Source organism: Pangasianodon hypophthalmus, chromosome 5, assembly GCF_027358585.1.
Source record: "Pangasianodon hypophthalmus isolate fPanHyp1 chromosome 5, fPanHyp1.pri, whole genome shotgun sequence".
NCBI lineage: Eukaryota > Metazoa > Chordata > Actinopteri > Siluriformes > Pangasiidae > Pangasianodon > Pangasianodon hypophthalmus.
In genome coordinates, this window is record NC_069714.1 from 18,248,688 (window position 1) to 18,269,957 (window position 21,270).

Genomic DNA, 21,270 nt, shown 5'->3' on the forward strand with positions numbered 1-21,270 from the left:
CAAACTACTGTGTGTCTGCGATATGACCACAAACAACACTCTTACACAAATGGATTCCAAAGTTCACATCTTGGAAGATGTCCAAAAGGGCTTCCCAAATATCATTACAGCATTCAGCTACATTGTGTAGTTTTGTTCATTTTTATAGATTACGCTGTGTCCTAAAACTAGCTGCAAAAGCTACCTGTGTGACATTACTGAAAACTGAAGGCATACAGTGTGTGTTTATAGTTAAAAGAATTTCTGTGTGAGACTTCCATTATTTTTAAGCTACATAATCGTCTGTTCCGGTGAAGAACTAAAGAAGCAATCACAACTGACATGTAAAATTGTGTAAATGTATTATTTTTGCTAAAGTATTCCTTTAGTCCCGCATCAAGTTCATGGCAACAATGTTATGAATTACTGGAGCTGTACTTGATCCAGATTAAAATAGACGAGATGTTAGGAGATGTAGCTGCGTAACTCAAATTGTAATTTATCATATGCAGCAGTACATTAGCTAAAGTGGATCAGTCAAGCATTAACCTGCTATTCTTTGTGTTAACAGCAGTCATGTTCATAGCATGTCCTTGAAGCAGCCACTCCTGTTTGTTCAGTTTGGTTACTGGCTTCTGAAGGGCTGCTGTGGGCTGGACATGATTTTCAAAGATAATGTGTGTAGGTGAAAGAGCCTGGTGATGCAAACACTACAATGTGCACAGCTCTGTGTTTCTTCTGTGTTTGTCCGGCAGGGCTGAGAGGAACCATGTTGTAGGTTTCACACAGGCAACAGTCAAACAATAGAGGTCTGTCAGATAAGGTGTGCTTTAGGCTGCCAGGTTTGAACTTGTGTGTCTGGTTGGCATTTTACACACACACACACACACACACACACACACACACAGTTTGTTCTTTATAATGGATTGTTATGTAGATAAAACTGTCACACTATTTTGTTTTAGGTTTCGTCCTGAGTAACACACAAAAAGTAAAATTTCAAGTAAAATTAAATGAAAGGTTTATTTTTTTTATAAAGCCCTAAGTCAAGAGATAACATTGCAATAGAATTTTAAATTAAGATATAAAAACAGACTTTTTTGAGTGCCAGTGATCGCAACACAATTAGTAGCATTCTAAAACAGTACAATACAGTATGTTTTTTGATATTTCAATAGCAAATAAAGTATAAATGTATGTACAAACCATTAAGATAAAACATTCTCAGATAAAATATAAAGAAGTACAAAATATAGGAGATATTAAGAATATTAAGAAAGTAGAATAAGCAAAAACTATATAATAGTTCTGCCATCTGTACTGCTAAAGATTAAGCAAAAATGCCTATAAAGTTTTTTTTTTTTTTTCTTCTTTTGCATAGTACTTAGCTACAGAATTATGTAGTACCAAGAAAGAGAAGAAGCAGAAAAAAGTGCTAGTTGCTCTTAACGAGAGTCTTTTTAATGCGAGGGACAAGGAAGACACTGCCGTCTGAAGTCTGCTGAAGGGAGTAGTCGTTAGGGGAGTAGGGCTTTCCCTGCTCATCCTTCAGCATGCTGAACACCTCCAGATACAGTGAGTTGAGCTGCCGCTTCATCTCCCTTAGACTGCTGTTGTTTTTGCTCTTTTCCTTCATCAGACGCTCCTTCTCCTCCTTGAGCGAGTCCAGCTCATACTCCAGGCCCATGATATTCTCCATCTTGCGCTTGCGGCAGTTTTGCGCTGCTACCTTGTTCTTGCCACGCCGGCGAATGTCACGCACGAGTGCGAGCTGTGCCTCATTCAACTGGTGCTTGGCCATCATCTCGTTAAAGTCGTCCACTGGCAGGTTGATGATCAGGTCCACGGCAAATGGGATCTGCAAGGCTCTTGCTCTCTCCTCGTCTCGCGAGAGCCGTGCCTCCAAGCGCTTTTTCTGCTTGTCTTTGGTGAAGGGTTGTTTGGAGTATCCACTCGCCTCTGCCTGCTCCGTCTTTGGTTGTTTAACAGTGTCCTCCTGCGCCAGAGTTATGCCGGATTTCTCAGGAAGTGACTGTTGAGGGCTGTCACTCTGGAACAGCAGGGGAAACATCTCAGCATAATCAGATTCCATACTCCCAGGACCACTCTCCATCTCATCCATGTCTGAGTCACTGAATCCAACAGAGCCATCGCCGTGCAGGGACTTTCCGGGAGAGCTTGTTTTCGGACTGGCATCGAGGGACAAACCGGAATCTGAATCTGGGAATTCAGCCATGTCTTCGGTTTTTTCTATGCTGAAGTTTCCAGGAGACAGGCTGTGCAGGTCCATGGGTTTCAGCAAAGGAGCATTTGGGAGCTCGTCTAGCTGTCCATCTGTGTTTCCCCCTTCACAAGGAAGAGATGCACTGTTCACTTTAGCCTCCAGATCAGGGTAGAACATGTCGCAGAATTCGTCTGGTCCAAAGCTTTCGTTTATGTCAGGGGTCTTCAGGCTGATCTGATTAACGTTGCTAAAAGCCCCATCGTAAGTGTTCATGAAGTCAGGAGAGCACATATCGGCAGTGCCGGTGGTGACATCACCTAGTTTAGGCAGATACTGGCTGTAGTTGGACTCTTGAACATTGGCAGGCTGGGCTGTGTTTACGTATCCGGACATATCCAGGATCTCCTGGATGTTCAGGCAGTGCTAAAAAATAAGGGGACACAATGTTACTTATGTAAACCACCCCTAGTGTTTTGCCTGTGAGAACAAAGGCAAACTGTTAACTTCTGGAATTGTTTGTTAGTGAGGAAGCTAAGTCTGTGTGGTTCTTGGCATATAACACCAACATTATTTCAGGATAAAGCAGTGTTTTAACCATGCTAATTGAAATAGTTCTGTCAAAAATAGGAAGCAAAACAAAAACAAGTGAAGCAAACATTCCTGCAGCAGCTAGTCAACAGTATGACTAAAGGTGGGCTCATGTGGTTGCTTACTATAGTAACAGGCAGGTTGAGGCCTCTCTACTCTACATGAGGTAGAAAGCAGATCACACAGGGATGTACTAAATAGCGGACCTATGGCTCTCTCACTACATGTTGCCAAACAGTAAGCTGAACTCCTAGTCTTGAAACCCAACTGCAACCACTTGTCTCTAGCCCTATTCAGACAACAAAGGTTTCACATGTGGACCTGCGGTAATTCGGTCCTTTACAGGTGCTACTCTGTCAATTTATTTCTGTCCAGATCAGTAATGTCAGTGTTTTTGTCCACATTCTGTTTACTAGTGCTATCTGGATAGACAAGCCGATGCTGCACTGTGCACTGTAAAATGTTTTTAGACCACTAAATGCCATGTTAAGTCTTCTCTGCTTGTGTAAGGTCTTCAAGAGAATGAACCTGCTAGAGACTCATTAACTTATATCGTAAAAAATATAAAATATTTTATTACAGTCTTCACCCTAAGAAACTAAAACTGTCTGAATAGGACTTTTTATCAGTCCCTGAACATGTCCCATAAACGTGAGTGCATGTTCTGAGCCATACTTGCAGATCCATCCAGGTCTGGTCCATGGGTCCTGGCAGCAGGGGATTCTGGGTAAGCATGGGTATTTCTCCAGGCATCATGAGATGGGTGCTGTCTGTGCAAGGAGGAATGGAGGGATCCAGACAAGTAGGAGCAGACTGTAAAGAAAAGAGGCCACAAATTCAGGCACATTCATAACATATTCATACTGACATATAATTGTAAAGTGACTTAGAATGATAACTTTATGGTGAGCATGAGTGGCAATAAGAAGCTGTAATCCTCTCTTACCTCCGCTGGCTCCACTAGAGGAAACGTCTCTGCCAGCAGCTGCATGCACTCGTCAAATGACATTGCGTCTCCATCCTCTTCCGTGAATGCCACATTCTGTATGCACAAAGCAAGGAGGCATCCATATCAGACTGATTTCACACCCAGAGTAAGAAAGACATCACTCCAACTGCTGATATCTCACACCCTCCTCTCTGCTCCATTTCCAATCAATAATTCAGCAGTGAAACACTGTAGCATTAACACAGACCTAAATAAATATTATAGTAGGAGAGCTGTTATAGGGAGGTGTTTCTCTGAAGCTGCAAGCCATCTAATCTGAAACCTGAACCACCTGAGTTCCCGTAATTACACTATGGCAGCAGTAACCCAGCAACCAGGCAGCTGCACCCGACCGGGTTAACAGGAGGGTGGGGTTTTCCTAGAACCAAATCATGGGGTGATTCGACGTGTATGTGTGTGTGTGTGTTTATCTGTGTGTGCGCGTGTGTGCATACCTGTGTGTGAATAACTGAACAGAAGGTGTATTTATTTTGTATAAGAGTGTGTGATGGCAAAAATCTCATATCACCAAATAATTATATATATATATATATATATATATATATATATATATATATATATATATATATATATATATAAATAAATTAAGCATTTGTTTCAAAAATCTATTCAAATGCACTGCAAAAAAGGATATCTTAGCAAGTAAAAATATCTTGAATATGGGCAACAATTTTATGTAATATTTCTTATTATGAGATTATTATAAATCAAATAAAAATCTGTATACACATTTTACACATTTCAAGCTTTAGGTTTTATTGGCAGATAATTTTGCATCTTTCTAGAATTAAAAAAAAAGTTTTAAATTAGGAGAAAAAAAATATTTCAAGCTTGAAATTAGTACAAATGTAGAAATAGGTTTAGAAATCGGTTTCGTATATATTTGGTTTATTGTAATTTTATAACAGGAAATACCAGATAAACATGACTATATTCAAGATACTTTCACTTGGTAAGATGTCATTTATTGCACTGTGTCCAATCAGCTACTTAGTCCTGTGAATAACTTTTAGTCAGCAGATGCTATAAAAGTTCTGACAGTGCAAGTGATATCTCAAAGAATTATTTAGTCATATAATTTATCACTATACTGATATGTTATCGTACCCAACCCTAATTTTGTTTGTGTATACCCGCGTGATGAAGCCGTGGCTTTGTCAGATTGCATCAGAAGGTTATCTGAGTTTGTGTGTGTGCGCAAGTGTGAGTGTGAGTGTGTACCTGTGTGATCTCAGCAGGCGCAGTGTTAGCCTGCGTCAGAGCATTGTTGGTAGGCGTGGGCCGAGGCACAAACTCTCCAGTCTCCTCGTCGAGCTGTAGCTGGGCAAGAAGCGCCTTCTCTTGCTCCCTCACTATCTGTTGTCTCTTCTCCTCCTCCAGCTCCTTCTGCCGCTGCAGCTGCACCTCCTTCTGCCTGTAGCTGAAGTCAAACACCTCTCTGCCTGCTCCCAGGTCTATATCCTGCCTCCACAGGATATCAATCAGATCCATATCCTACAGAGAAAGAGGGAGAGAGAAACAGCACCATTCAGCACCTTTCCACCACGCCCTGTGGCTCTCTGGGGATTTGTGTTCCTTTTTTTTTTTTTTTTTGCTATGCAGCAGTGAGCACATGGTTCAGCCAAGCCCGGCTCACAACTGTCTTATCATGAATGCAATGTAGAGAACGCAGACATGAATAATAGATGCTCATCTCATCTTTCTTCACATCACAGCAACCCACCCACACTTTGTTAAACTCCAAAACAAAGTCATACAAAAAAAAAAATCACAAACTGGGTGTATTCTGTTCCGGCCCTACCTTTAAGAAACTTGCATTAATCTAGTCAAGCTTAGCAAGACTATATATACATCCTATTCAGCTGACGGATAATGTATTTACTCCTGACCTTTTAAAAAAAAACAAGCTGGCACGATCTTCCTTAACGTGTTTAACGCACGCATGAGCTGTATCTGTACGCTGAGCAAGCAGCGGATTAAGTTAAACTGTATGTCATGTAATTGTCATGTACATGACCAGATTGTTAAGAAGGCAAAGACAGAAGGCCACTTGTGAGTCTGGTGTGTCCTTCTTATCAGAGTTTGTTGAGGTAACCTTGATATACCAATGTAAATAATGATCATGTCTCTCTCTGGCTAAAACTTGCCAAGGACCTGCCTGGCGAGAAAAAAAAAAAAAAAAACTACCAGTGCAGAAGTTTTGAAAGGCTGTAAGCTAAAATGGATTTCTATTAGCGCCCTGGACAGAGAAGTATTTAATGTACACATGTACAGTATAACAAAGGTACATACGCTGATTGAAACTGAATGTCTAAAGTTAGTTAAACCTCACCGACTGGACAGAACCTCAAGGAAGACTAAATGATTAACTCAAGCAAAGCATAAAAAAACATACGACCTACTTACAAATGTTATAAACTGTCATCCATGATAGAAATAAATGAGCGAAAAGGAAGTTGATGAGAGACAAGAAGTCAAAAAACTTACTTTCTACATTTAATGGCTGAAGTCACAAAGCTCTTAACAGCCCTTAAGTCAAGAATGTCCGGAGATAAACAGTTAGGCCTTCTCTTTCTCCTCCCACCATCCTTTCAGTCCATTTATTTACAGAAAGGAAATGGCATAATCACTAGAGTATTGTGTAAAGTCTGTGTAGGTCAGAGAATGATGCAGTAGCATGTGACTCTGCCTTCTGTTAAGGCTGTAATAAATTTACTTCCTTCATTTTCTGAGTGTTGATCACAAGGCCTGCCATCAGAAAAAACAACGGGGACTATACAAAGCAGAAGTGGTTATGATGTTCTGGCCTAATTATATGGAAAGAGCCACGTTCTCACATGTTCGAAGATGGAAGTGAAAATGTAAAAACCTACAAGGCATGTATGAAACAATCTGTATTGCTGCAAACAATTTGCATAGTATTTGTTGGTTTAAAAATTTAAAAAAAGTATACTGTACAACTGAATAATAATTCATGAAATGAAATACTTCAAAACAAACTCACGAGATATATAAGATAGGAATACAGGTAAATACAGGTGTAAGACTTCAAATAACAGTTTTGGTCAGCAATGTGTGTGTCTATGGGCATGTTTTTATATCTTGGTCACTACAAGATCAAAACTGTCAGATGTACATCATTTTTGTGGAGACATTTGGTCCCCACCAAATTAACATAAAAACATGCATACACATAGAAAACTGTGGGTTTTTTCTCAATAAAAGAGCCAAATGTGTGTGTGTGTGTGTGTGTGTGTGTGTGTGTGTGTGTGCGTGCATGCGTGTGCGTGTATGCGTGTGCGTGCATGCGTGTCTTCATCAGCTCTGAACCCAATGACTTCTGGATTATATTAAATCCATCCCTGCACCTTTTACACAGAGACATTAACTGGCAGTAACACCAGTGCTGCAAGTCTTCTATATATCATTAATCTGCCTGGGGCAGAAACAAGTGCCAGCTCCAGATTACAGCCATGGAAGGGTGGAGGAAGGGTGTGATGAAATATCTAAACCAGAATTTAATAGATACCTCTAACAAGATGTCTGACTTGACCTCTTACATACATACAAATCTCTCTCTTTTCACTATTTAACTGACACAATGGATGGAAGTATTAGTTTGTTTGACTTGGATGGTTTTACAGGTGGGAGTGTTTCTGTGGGAGAGTTTCATACTTTCATAACTTATCATGGTGTCAAAGGCAAATAGCAATGCTGTGGAGAACAGGATTGTGAGTATGTCATTAAAATATAGGGTAAGGGTTGTTAAATGCCAACTATCCAACCAACAGCCAATTTTCCATTCAACACTTTCTTTGGTTTATACCAAGTGTAGAGATAATTGCTGAAACTCTATATCATCTTTATATAGATGACTTTATAGCAACTTTAACTTTATATCAACTGTAACTTTATATCATCAAAAACTCTGAAGTATATGATGTATATGATGCAATTACCCTTCTAAGTTAATGCCAGCTCTGTTATGCTAATAAGCTAGCCTGCTCGACAGCTTGTTCCTTTGTAAGACATGCATTACCAGAAGTCTATGTATGTTACTTGTCAAAACAAGTTCACCTATTAACAGTGTGTGCTAAGGTCCAGCTGATACCCCACAGATATTGTGCTTCCACGGGGCACAGAACTGTACCTAATTAGGGTTCAATCATGAGCTAAAATGGCTGAATTCACTTCCACGTTTCTTGTTTTTTTTTTTATTTTGTTTTGTTGTTTTTTGAAAATTATGAATATGCAAAGTATCTCAAAAAAATGTTTGGCATAACATCGTTATTAGCTTGACGGTCAGTATCTTGGCCACACTAGATCCACGTGCCTTTTGGAGAATATGATCTAGAGGTTATTCACACAGGTCAGACCTTCACTGTGCATATCTGGTGATCTACAAAGTATATATCAAAGGCACTTTCAGGAAATAATCAATTGAACAAGAGAGAGTGTATGCAATCCCTCACTTCCCCAGTATTAACACATATAAAGTATATTAAAGTTACTAAACTTCTGTTTGTTGTCTAGTTCCTATGGAAGTTTGTGGGATGACACATTTGTGCCATGTCGTTCTTCTGAAGCACATGTTTCTCAATTTTTTTAAATACAGCGAAATTGGAAATTTACTTTAATTGACTAATTTACTTTATGACTAATAAAGTAATTTATTAATTTACTTTTGCCTAGTATTCATTTCTAAAATTCATTCTGACAACTAATAGTAGAATTTTGAATGAAATCTTTTATATTCCACATTCTACATAGCTACTTTTAATAACTACTAAATCATAAAAAACATTGTTTTCTGGACATGTAATGACAAAATCTTCGAAAAATAAATTATATATTGTGCTGAGTTTATCTCAGCTCATCTCATACCTAATGTAAAGTAAGCATTCTGTGGTTGATGTATGTAATGATTTGACCAGTGACTTGTCTTGCTCTGTCTGTCTACAGGTTTATTATAACTATGGAATTATGTTCGGTTGTTTGTGTCTCTGTCACATTTGTATAATGCAGGGGTGTATAATTTGTGTCCACTGAATCCATCACGTTTTTGGGATTTCTATGTCCAAAAACATCTGATTTAACTCACCAGTTAACTACCAGGTTGCGTAAGTGTAAGAGAGCACAAAGAATGAAAATTGCCTCACCGTGCTGAACTCCAGCTCTGGCCTAACGTGTTCATTACTATATTTGATATGTACAGTATATTCTTTCATAGAATAAAAAAAGGAAGTAGTGTGGCAAAATCAAGCCAGTTTCCAGGTAAAGAAAAGTGCTTAAATATCAGTTCCTTATTCATTCATTTATTTATTCATTTTGAGTAACTGGTTTATCCTGGTCAAGGTCACATTGGAGCCTGTGCCAGGAACACTTAGGTCAGGAATTACTGAAAGCTGAAATAAAGGTACCAACCTGTCTTCCTTGTCATAAGGGTGGTACCATCAAGGGTACATCTTTTTGTAACTTTATTGTGTACCTTTTATCTAAGAAGGTGCACTGGTGGTCCTTAACATCCAGTTATGTACCTTAAATTATTTTAAAGGTATACTGTATTCACGTTTTCAAGTAAAAGGTACAAAATATACTAAAGGTACAAAAGATCTACCCATGGTGGCAATAAGGAAAAGCGCCTTTATTTCTCAGTGTGGATAGGACGCCAGTCCAGAGTGGGATACCACGCGTACATACATTCACACACTCATTCACTCATTCTAGGGTCAATTTATTGTAACTAATCCACCTACTGGCACGTTTTCAGGAGATGGATGGACACCCATAGGAACATGGGGAGAACACGCACATAACCCAAGCTCGAGAACATAATATCACTTCCTCTTCCTCTATAATAAGAGAGCTGAAAGAATGCAGTTGTTTTACTTTCTACAGTGAAAGATTTACAGAGAGAGAAAAAAACTGCTTGCTAAACCTGTTCAGAACCTGTTTATTAAACACCTCTATTGTGCCTTAGTAAAAGATAACACAGAGATGAGAGGTGAACCATGTCCTAATCACAGCCTAACCACGCATATATAATATATAATATAATTCAAAGATGATGGTAAAATCAAATCAGATCTTTTTTTTAAGACAGATGTCCTAATCCATTTCATATGGATTATTCTTAAAATAATGTCACTTTTTTTTTTTTTTTTGCACTGAGCCCATGCCCACCGAGGTGTCAATCCTGTCCAGGATTTTAGTGCTTTTTGTATTGGATTCAGATTCAGGGATGGACTTAACACTAGGCAAAGGCAGGCCACCACCTTGGGCCCTCTGAATCCAAGGGCCCCCTAAAACTGCAAATTACAAATATTTATTAATAATTATTAATGCTAAACAGCGTATGCTGAAAATTTAAATACTGATGTTACAACAATTGAATAGGGCCCCATTCCTATATTTTGCCTAGAGCCCCCAGATCACTAGATCCAGCCCTGTTCAGATTGTCTGGAAAGTGATCTTGTTAGAGAGTGTATTGTATAACACCTGTGCGTCAGGACACAGTGGTGTGGTGTGGTGTGGTGTGGTGAGGAAAGACAAGGCCAGGAGGAGAACAGCGCCGCCTCTGATTGTGCAACAGAGTGGAGAGCAAAGGCTAAGCTGCTGATAGCGCGAGCTCGCACGCTATGGGGCTGAAGGAAGGGGCAGCGGAGAGATGAAACGGAACAACAACCCATTTCTTCTCATATCATAGGTTAATGTGACATACAGGACGGTTATGACTGGCTAATGGACGCTGTCTTTTGTTGTTTTTTGTTTTTTTCTTTTTTAATTCTGTATTTGGTGCACGGCCCGGCTTCCATGACTTGGCAGAATTTTCTTCAAGAGCACAGAGAAGCTCAGGATACAGCAGAAACAACACAGGAAACGCCCCCTGATAGCGACTCAAAAAAAAAAAAAAACCATCACGCTTTTCCTCGTATAGTCAGTTATTAAAACAATGATGATGTAAATCATCCGCGCCCATGCTTATGGGCTAATTACGTAAACATCGATGATGACACACGTGAGCTGAGACAGATCTTATCAGTAAAACCCACAGCCGCCTGTCACTAGAAATCAAAAGTTCTCCGCATTGCCCTCTTCACACACTGCACTCCATCAGTGACACGGAAGAAAACCTTTCCTGACACAAAGTTAGAATTTTCTGACATACAAATAAACAAGACAAACAGATCGGCATGTCTTAATCAGATGTCAAGACGCGAATAAATCTTAAGAAAATATTTACCTGTTGACTTGGGTGCACTTTAGGTAACTCGATCTCCATCATTTTGGCGAAATCTACTGTTTCCCTTAACAAGTAACTCCCAGTGTGTTAGAATAGCCCACTTTGTATTTCTTAAAAAAATAATAATAATAAAAAAGAAATACAAATAAAACAGCCTAAATTAATCACCGGCGCGTTACCAGCAGATGATGACGGAAGTACAGTCTGTGGAGTTATGAAAATGTACGGGAAGCCCCAGGCATTTGATGGACCGGCCCCGAGCCGCCGCCAGCCAATCAGAATCGCTGCTTGGGCTGCGGACGGATCCGCCCCCTTTCTACCTTCATACGCAACCACAAGCAATCAGGCTACTTCCTACTGGGGCCTTTTGCTATGTGGAGACGTGTGGAAGCTATTATCTGAATAGCACGATCGCTACACTGTAAATATAATTTTATGGTCAAAATTAGGTGGTTTATTTGTGATCTTTGTAAATGCTTCCAAATACCCAGGTCCCATACAAAACTGAAGCACAAATGAAACTGACTTTCTCTGACATGGCTATTTCAAGAATTTTAGCTTGCTCTGATATCAGCTTATAATGTTCTGTAACAGGAAATGACCAGTAATAGGGAAGCTGGTTGGAATGAGAGGAACCATTAAAATGTAAGTGCTAGAACAAGTCTATCATCATGTTCATCTCATGTAAAACATGATTATCAGATAAGGAGCTGAATCAGACCTGTTCTAGCAGGGGAAGACCATTTATGAACTAAAATTCATAGATCTGCTGGATTGGGACAATACAAGTAGAGTTCAAATCCAGGTAAATGCCCTCTATCTGAGCTGTAAAGGTGCATTGATGGCAAATATTTGCCATGAGAGCCTTGAAAATCATGTCCTAACCTGTGTGCTTGTGAAACTCTCTGTCTATTAGCTTGCGACCTCTACTGGTCACCTGCTCACTTGTCCAAATGTAATTGGTGCCCAGACTGCCACATATTGAATTTGACTTTTTTTTTTTTTTTTTTTTTTTTCCCAGAATCTTATTTTTAGGACCACCTATGAGAAATGCTGTTGTTGCACTCATTAGGGCTCTTCACTCAGTATCAAAGTGAGGCTGTACACATGAATAAAACATATTGTAGGCAGTTTGTCGAAAACTTTTTTTCAGACATCAGTGTGTGAGGGCCCTGCAATGAATCCACACACTCTAAGAAAAAAAAAAAAGGTATACACTGTACCTTTGCTTGTCCTAACTTAGAGGACAAGCAAAAAGGTCCATCTATAGTCCCTTCAGTGTGTGTTTTTAACCTACAAGGTCCATCTATAGTCCCTTAGAGGTCCATCTATAGTCCCTTCAGTGTGTGTTTTTAACCTGCAAGGGTGCATGAAGTTCATCTCTATATTATTACACAAAAATCTAATTAAAGTGCAGCTGTGTACTTTAAATCGTTTTCATTAAAAGTACACGTTACCATGTAAACAGATGTATAGTACAGGTACATAGGATGTAGTCTACATGGTGTTATTGCAGTGACAACCCTTTTTGGGCTGAGAGTATAGCTACTCTAAAGACTTCTGCAGCTCAATGAGTCTATTTTAATCATTTCTCCAGGCTCACTGACACGTATCCGTGAAGAACTTCACACTGTACCTCCAGTCTACCCGCTTAGCCCTCTGCCTGACTACACCAAAAGCGAAACTTTTTTCTTTTCCCCCTGTGTGTCTGAAGCGCGTCCGTGATTGCGCGCTCACGATTGGCAGCTCCACGTCGACATTCTTCCAGCTGTGCGCGCGACGCGGAAAGGCACAGCGGCGGTGAGGCGCCTGAGCGAGCACTCAGTCCGGGCAAGAAAAAAAAAAAGAAAAAAAGAGGGGGATCAACGAATAAAGTAAAGACCTCTGCGGCACAGATATAGTCCTGGTTGCCATGCTAGAAAATGGTGCTTTTCCCTTTTTTTTGTGTGTGTGTTGCATTTTATGCATTTGAACGTCCTCGTGCATAAAGTGCTGAGTTGCAGCTGTGATGAACTCCAGCAGGTATGTTCAACATTTTTCTCTCTTCTGTGAAAGTCAAGGTGCCTGCACTCTCTCCTCTGGTGCACACACCACGATCAGTAAGCAACTTTGTGTCTGAAAAGCAGAGTTTGTGCTTTATTTCGGTTGGAAGAACTGACTTCTTGTGTGCAGATGTCATTCTCGTCAGCTGCACTTTCTTTAGTTTAGAGTTGTGTCTGTTGTGCATTTTCTTCTAAGGTTTAATATTTAGTTCAGAACAGTCACGCATTCTGTTGATAATAGTTAAGCGTTAAGTGTGTTGGTAAACCATTCCAGGATTAACCAGTAATGAGATTTTCATCACATAGTGGGCTTATCCACAGCTCCAAATAGACACGTCAGCTGTTTTACCTATCCCCTGCTATGACTGTTCACTTCACAACCTTGAAGCAAGGTAAAGCTGAGCCTTGAAAGTAAACCTGAACCATTCTCATGTCCAGTCACACTTTCATTTCCCACTACTGCTTATTTTATTACATATAAAGACATTGTGTTTATGCAATGCTGAACAATATGTGTCCAGTGTGCAGATTCATATGTAGATGTGTGTGTGTGTGTGTGTGTGTGTATGTGTGTTTGAACATTTCAAATGTATGCATTTTATCATCTTTCAAATTCCCTATCCAATCCTCATAAGCCTCTTACCATCATTACAGGCCTCTCTCAGCTCCTGCTCAGCCATATTTTACTTTCTATCTTTGTTCCATTTCGATTGAGTAGCTAGGAACAGAAGAGTTATTACAATGTCTTGTATCTAAGGTGTTCATTTCATTTTCAGGTCTGTGTTGAATACGTAAATGATCATTACTAGGTAAGAAGAAAAAGGCTGCATGCAGTTTGAATGATTTAGAGAACTCTAACATGTGCTTTTACCACTCTGATTCTGACAGCGGGAAGACGAGGAGTCCTATAGGAGGAGAAGATTAGCCAGCTCTTCTGTGGCTTTCCAAGTAAAGTTCTGTGGTACACTCTGGCTCTAATTGTTTGCAGTCAGTGCATTACAGAACTTTGTTTTGGGAGTTTAATGCTCTGGCCTGGAGGAAACAAATATTACATCTGGAAGGGAGGAATAACAACCACACAAGCCCCCCTGATGGCGCTTGGCTCTGTCTCTGTCTCTTCTTCAATGACCACACACAAATGAAATTGTCTCACTTAGTTATTATTATTTGTAACATATGCATTGTAATATTAAACTAAAATAAAGCACAAACTTTTTTTTTTAAACACAAAGAGAGGAGACTTGTATTTATTTTACACTAATTCATTTTCTCGATCATCCCACAAACGTAGACACTGACTGTGGGAGAGTTTATAACGCTCACTACTCTGTGAGTAAAGACCATTATGTAGCCTAGCGGCGTTTAAAAGGCACTGTGTAGTGTTTGTGGTGAGTTATTATACATCCAGACCGACAGGAGGCAGACTACAATGATGCTGACTGTTTATGCTGTTTTCAGAGCAAAATGCTTTAGGTTAGAGAGGTTGTGATGGTAATGGATACTGTTCCAGTGTAAAACAGCAGCTTCTGCTCAGAAATGCACACGCCTGGCTTTCCGTCAAGGGTGCATGACTCTTCAGAAGGGCCCAGGTAACAAGAGTAGATGGAGCTCGCCACACCTGCGAGGCTTAACATACTCAACCCAAATAGCACTTCCTGCAAATCCCCACTGAACTGAAATCTAATATAATTGAAAGAAATCATACGTCATTCAGAAGAGAGTGGCCATTCTTGTTAGACACCTGTATTTACTAAGCACATTTGTTAGCTATTAGATGTACAGAGTGGCTATGAGTCAGAATATCGATTATTCCCCTTTATCATTAATAAATTAAATAATTTTGTCATAATAAAATTTTGTCATAATTTGAACATACGTGCTTTTCTCGTTCTGCAAGTATTTTTTCTTTTCAATTTTCTTTGGGTCATAATGGGAAATTCTGTATACATCATATGGAAAAGCTTAAATATGTGTTCAGCAACAGACCACATGTCTGCAGCACATATGGGAATTTACTGTCATTCTTGTGCAGAGTTAAAGGTTTTGCTATATTAAACACCAAACGAGCAGATTAATTATTTCTCAAAAGGCCTGCTGCTTTAGATTTAGTACAAATATTCGATGGCAACTGCAAATATAAAAATGATGCCTAGTTTAAAAATATTTACGATTCATCATATAGCCTGTGTTGTCCCATCCAGGGTTTATTCCTGCCTCATGCCCAGTGTTCCTGGGATAGGCTCCAGATCCACCACAACCCAGACCAGGATAAAGCAGTGACTAGAAATGAATGATAAATGGGGAATATAGCCTGTTTTGTTATTGATTTATCTAAAAGATCTGAGAGGGCTGAAATAAATAAAACATATGCTGTTAGGAATTTATGGCCTTCTGGAATTTCGAACTGGAATGTCCAGGGTTTTTGACATTTCTGCAGTAATTCAGATCCAAGTAGCAAACATCAAGGTCATGTTTCTTCACCACATAAAAAAAAAATACAGACTGCACAACAGAGGAAACTGTATACTGAGCTCCATACACTGATGTCTGTTTCACTCATACCTGCAGGGAAATCCAGGCATGCAACTTCATTATCCCAACATATGAATGAAACCAAACTCTTTCCACTGCATATAAAGAATATAAACCAGTGGAAGCTACTGAAGACAGAACTTAGTCAAGTTCACTCATTTAATAACCATAATTTAAATAAATAAATAAATAAATAAAGATAAATATATAAGACTGAACATTAGGCCTACTTTTGGATGTTAAAATTAAAATGAGTTAAATCCCCTGGCATCAGCTGGAAAGTTTTTTTTTTTTTTCACTACAAATGACTCAACACTCAGTCAAGGAGGAGAGAAGATTCTCACAGCAGGCCTATAATTTACAAAGTGACATGATCATACTACACTTACCTCCAATTTTTATTTCCTGATGTCTGTTCTTTGTTGTAGTTCAAAACAAATTTTCCTCCAAAACAAGGTCACACTGTACTTTCTATCGGTTAAAACTGGTGATAATAAATTATGACATTACAAGAAGATTTACTCATATGCACAGTATGCTAGAAGAGGTGGGCTCGGTACCACAGGGGCTACATAACAAACGGCTCACTGGTAGATACGTAGTGCACTCAATATAGTGCACCAGCGGTTATTTCATAGCCTGTGTAGTGCACGGGTATAGGGAGTAGTCACGTGTTTGGAATTCCACTTCTCCCGCCTACTCGTCTAGGAGCGGGCTGACCTCTGACAGAGCGCCGCTTTCCGGCTCGCAAATACGGAAGCAGCATGGCGTCAAACACCGATATCTCCGAGCGCCAAAGGAGTGCACAGCAAAGACTGAGAATTATAGCCGGCCATTTGCAAAAGAGGGAGGAAAATGAACACACGGCGTTATCCGCACAAGAGTGTAAAGCTGAGACGTCCAAGTCCAACGCTGCTAAAGTGCCGAAAAGAAGGTAAGCAGAGAGGATGCGGGCAGAGAGAGCACTCCTAGTGCAGCTAGCTTAGCTACAGGATTACCTAGCATTTACTGCAAATGCACATTAAACAGCCCTTTTGTTTTGACACAGCTGCACTTCTTTTGGTGGAGACGTGCTTAGAAAACCTGCTCATATATATGTTTATATATATAGTCTCGAGTCGATGGCAGAATAGATGAGTAGTTTGGCTAATTGTGTTAATCATATCATGTCCTAACTTTAGACATGTGTTAATTTATATCAGTGGGTTGTATTGAGAGCAGTAACAGTAGCAGCTATGTTCAGTGAGCAGAATACAGAGCTGCTGTCTCTAAACAACATGTTCATTCATGCTGGGAGGTGGGTGTGGTGGAGACACAGCTCTCTGTCTCTGTCTGTCTCTGTCTCTGTCTCAACCTGAAATCAGAGCCAACACTGATACACTGATAAACTCACTCACACAGCTATAGGAAAGAGTGAGCAGACTTGTAACCCTTCCTCTAAACCTGTTGCATTGTAAACCAGCTGCCCAGTATATGGTTTTATGTCACATTGCTGTTAAATTCTCAAATCTGATTGGTCAGGAGGTGTTGATTAATGTCCCATAACAGCAGCTGGATTAATAGTTCCAACTGCAAGGTTTATGTTTAGAGTGCGCTTCTTTTAATAAGTTGTCCTTTCTGTGTAACTGACAACTTACCCAGTGGCTGTGTAACTGACAACTTACCCAATGGCTGTGTAACTGACAACTTACCCAGTGGCTGTGTAACTGACAACTTACCCAGTGGCTGTGTAACTGACAACTTACCCAATGGCTGTGTAACTGACAACTTACCCAGTGGCTGTGTAACTGACAACTTACCCAGTGGCTGTGTAACTGACAACTTACCCAATGGCTGTGTAACTGACAACTTACCCAGTGGCTGTGTAACTGACAACTTACCCAGTGGCTGTGTAACTGACAACTTACCCAATGGCTGTGTAACTGACAACTTACCCAATGTCTCGGTAGTCGCTCTACATGGACTGAGCATGTAATTGTTGAGATGGTGAAGTTTTCTGAGAAAGTGGTTGTTTAGCCTTTTTTTAATTTTTTTTTAATTTTATTTTTTTTGGGAAGGAGTCTCCAGTGTGAGCACTTTGTAACACGTAGCGTTAGTTGTTTCTGACAGAAAGTCTTCAGAGCAGTGGATGTTATGCTTTGTGATCTCTCGGTGACATGACAAAGCTGTTTAATTGTCTTATTAACTTTCAAAAAAAAAAAAGAAAATAAATAAATAAGTGTGGTGAGGGAACGACTGTTTATAACTGTTATAATGTAAGTGACACTTTGGGACGTGCTCTTATTGGAAAATAATTGACCTTAATATGGTAACAGCATCACACCATGACATCGTTGATTATTTTCCTTTAACATCACCCCCAGTTGTGTTTTATTCCTTACATATTGTTCATTGTTATTGCAACAGATGGGCCACTTTTATTGTGTTCCTTGAACTCTCTTGGAGGTTGAATCTCTCAGCGGCTCCAGTTAAGTTGTCTGTGGGTGTTTTGATAAATTGTGGTATTGTTGTGATGCAAAGACAGTAATAATGACAGCGATAAACCCATCTTGGTTTCTCCGCTCTGTTATATTATATGTTAATATGTGTGATGGCATTTTGCAATCGCAGTGGTCCCATATCCTGAAGTTTTTTGTCCATATCCTGAAGTCCTATTATAATTAGCACAGCCTCAATAAATGGGTCTTAACTGAGGGTTTAAATTAGGAAGTGATGGTGGAGAGCCATTTTTTCTCAGCCAGAATAAAGGCTGTTCAAATTATGTGTCATTATGGAGAGGGAAATGGGACGAATACGAGTGTTTGATGTAACAGTTTCTGTCCTAAGGGCTTTATTTAAATAACCGCACTTGCGTGGTTAGAGTTTGGGTTTTTAGAAAAGCTTTACATAAACCAATGGTGTGGAAGTGTTGCTCTCTTTCGCTCTTCCAGTTTAACCTTTGGCTTTCTGTTTCTTTCTAAAGAATTACTACAAAACAAACCTCAGTTCTAGTGTCACCAGTTCATGCATACTATATTACCTAAAACTTAATATTAGCCCTCAGGATTGTTCCATTGTCTGTATAATGTAATAGCATGTGTAACTTTTAATTTTGGTCAGCAGAAGTTTCGACACATTCTCACCTCTGATTGGCTAAGGGTTGTGGTGGCCTGACTTTGGCTTCCACAAAAGGCATGTTTCCTTCTGCTGCTTTAAATCTGTAGTGACATCTAGTGTCAGACACTTACAATCAGATCTCATTCCTGCCATGCTTTATCTGGATTCTTGAGCTTCCCGGAGAACCCAGTGAATAAGCTGGTTCAGCAAACATGCCATCAACTTTCAGCAGAGGATTGCATGAAAGCATGTGCTTCTGATGTATTTTAGGAATGCTAATGAATAGCTCTGTAGGGTAACACCTCTTTTTTTCTGGCAAGGAAGTACTTATGGGAACTAATGAAACTGTAGGATATGTATATTTGCTTTTGTGTTGAGATTAGAACAAAAGCCTTAATAACACAATAGAGTGGTTCCTGTGTGTTTAGTGGGCAGCTGAAGAAAGATAAATCCAAAAAGGCTACATTCAGTCTGTTCCCGTTTGAGATTTCTAAATTTACTCAGATTAGTTCATGGTTTTAGTTGGAGAAAGTGTTTGACATGGCAGGATAACAACCATGTTGCAGGTCACGAGGCTGTGCATGCCCAGAGACACAGGTTACAATTCTGGCCTTGAGTGCTGCTGCTAACTGAGAGATACTAATGGTGCTAGCCTTAAGAGGCTCTGAGGGACACTTGTCTTTGGCCTAGAAATGTGTCACTGTGGAAATCTAGGTCAGCATTTTATCATCTTATGTGTTAAATAGAGCATGCATGGGGTTTTTGGGAGGGTGGGGGGTTGTTTCTGAATCATTTTTAATGCTTTTGGTGAAAAATATTCCAACTATAGTAGCCTTTGTGGTTGGATAAATGATTCTAGTTTTGACGTTTATGGGTAAGTCTTACCCGTAGTCTTAGAAATTTCACATTTGAGCAGTAGGCTAATTTGTTTATAAAATGTTTATTATTTTTACATTTGTTAATGTAAATATTTAATTCAAGTATATGTAAATATTTTGCAGTGAAATTAATATTAATCCAGATTTTAGGCCTTATATTTCAACAACATGATTTGTTTATTACAGGTGAAAATGTCATGCATTGCCACAAATTCTTTCTATGTGACTTAATTTATTATACTAGATTTGGTTAGATTATATTGACTACATTAATATATTGATGGGCTTATTCTTTTTACACAGACTTTTTTGTTGCTTTTTTCATGGCTACAAAAAGATATAGATGCATTTATGGAAATTTGCATTTGTGGATTGTATGGGGGAAAAAAAGTCTGCATAAAACAAATAAGCCCATCAATATATTCAATCTAAATTAAAATCTAAATTAAAAATGACTGTGTAAAATGAATAAGGCAATCAGTATAGTATTTCATAATTTTACAACATTTTTTTTTTTTTTAACCAAAAAAAGTTTTAGGATTTTTCATACAGAATCTTTCAATGGCCCTGATATTCCTATTTTTAGATTATGTGGATGAGATTAGAAATACTCTATTGTCAACAAAGGGGACGTTTTTCCTAGACTTTGCACTCATCTGCTTGTCATTAATACACTGGGATCATCGGTTTTGCGGTTATTGTCTTGTTGAAAGGTCAGTCAACTCACACAAATGTCCTGGTGCTTTGTGCAGTTCAGTCTGCAGTTGATCACAGAAACAGCTCGTGGGATCCATTGCGAAAATACAAGACTTGGTAATTAGCCTGATAACATATAGTCCCCTCCAAAAGTATTGGAAGGGCAAGGCCAATTCTTTTGTTTTTGCTAGACACTAGAGACATTTGGGTTTGAGATCAAAAGATGTGAGTATGAATATGAGATGATAGATTAGAATTTCAGCTTTCATTTCCTGATATTTGTACCTACATGTGTTAAATAACTTAGAACATGGCACCTTTCCCATGAATCCACCCATTTTTTAAGTGATCAAAAATATTCAAACATGTGACTGACAGGTGCTTCTTGTTGCCCAGGTTTGCCCAGTTAGATTGATTGTTTAAACGATTAATAGCTCTGAATGTCTACTCTTGGTTTGAGCCATTGGTTTCACCTCTGAAGACTGCATTTGTCGTTAAAACCAACATGAAGACCAGAGAGCTGTCTATGGGAGAAAAGCAAGCCATTTTGAAGCTGAGAAAAGAGAGAAAATTGACAGTAGAGCCATTCCACAAATATTGGGCATAGCCAATACAACAACTTGGAATGTCCTGAAAGAGAAAGAAAGCACTGATCTACTAACAACCAGACATCAAACAGGTTGGCCATTGAAGACAACAGCAGTTGATGACAGAAATATTGTGAGATCTGTGAAGGAAAAACCCCAAAACAACAGTTAGTGACATCACTAACAACCTCCAGAGAGCAGGAGTGAATGTATCACAAGCCGTCATTTAAAGAAGACTTCGAAAGCAGAAATATAGAGGCCATACCACAAGATGAAAACCACTCATCAGCAGTGAGTATCAGAAAGCCATGATAAACCTCTACCAAAGTGATGGAAAGGCCAAAGTGTGGAGAAAGAAAAAAATCTTCTCATGATTCAAAACATACGAGCTCATCG

The 21,270-nt window shown here is 39.3% G+C and overlaps 2 protein-coding genes and 1 long non-coding RNA gene across 5 annotated transcripts in view; 2 read left to right on the forward strand and 1 right to left on the reverse strand.

The window, feature by feature from the left end:
* Positions 1–983: 983 nt before the first annotated feature.
* nfe2l2a (nfe2 like bZIP transcription factor 2a) lies at positions 984–16,031 on the reverse strand. 3 transcript variants are annotated; one of them, XM_034304176.2, is made up of 5 exons: positions 16,007–16,031; positions 5,022–5,294; positions 3,738–3,833; positions 3,467–3,604; positions 984–2,626 (listed from the first exon to the last, which is right to left on the reverse strand). In XM_034304176.2, exons 2-5 carry the CDS (start codon positions 5,289–5,291, stop codon positions 1,415–1,417), a joined length of 1,716 nt encoding a protein of 571 aa, XP_034160067.2. In that variant the 5' UTR covers positions 5,292–5,294; positions 16,007–16,031; the 3' UTR covers positions 984–1,414. The 3 variants fall into 3 exon arrangements, with proteins under 3 accessions (XP_034160067.2, XP_026768337.3, XP_034160068.2); XM_026912536.3 differs by lacking the exon at positions 16,007–16,031 and adding an exon at positions 11,044–11,237; XM_034304177.2 differs by lacking the exon at positions 16,007–16,031 and adding an exon at positions 6,288–6,312.
* LOC128318439 (uncharacterized) lies at positions 11,370–14,316 on the forward strand. Its single transcript, XR_008301867.1, has 2 exons — positions 11,370–13,065; positions 13,974–14,316. It is a non-coding gene; the product is annotated as an uncharacterized LOC128318439 (long non-coding RNA).
* Positions 16,032–16,239: 208 nt separating the features above from the next.
* agps (alkylglycerone phosphate synthase) overlaps positions 16,240–21,270 on the forward strand; it is a 37,247-nt gene continuing 32,216 nt past the window's right edge. The window contains exon 1 of the mRNA XM_026911937.3: positions 16,240–16,551. Coding sequence (XP_026767738.1) covers positions 16,382–16,551 — 170 coding nt within the window. The 5' untranslated portion in view covers positions 16,240–16,381. The remainder of the gene's footprint in view (positions 16,552–21,270) is intronic.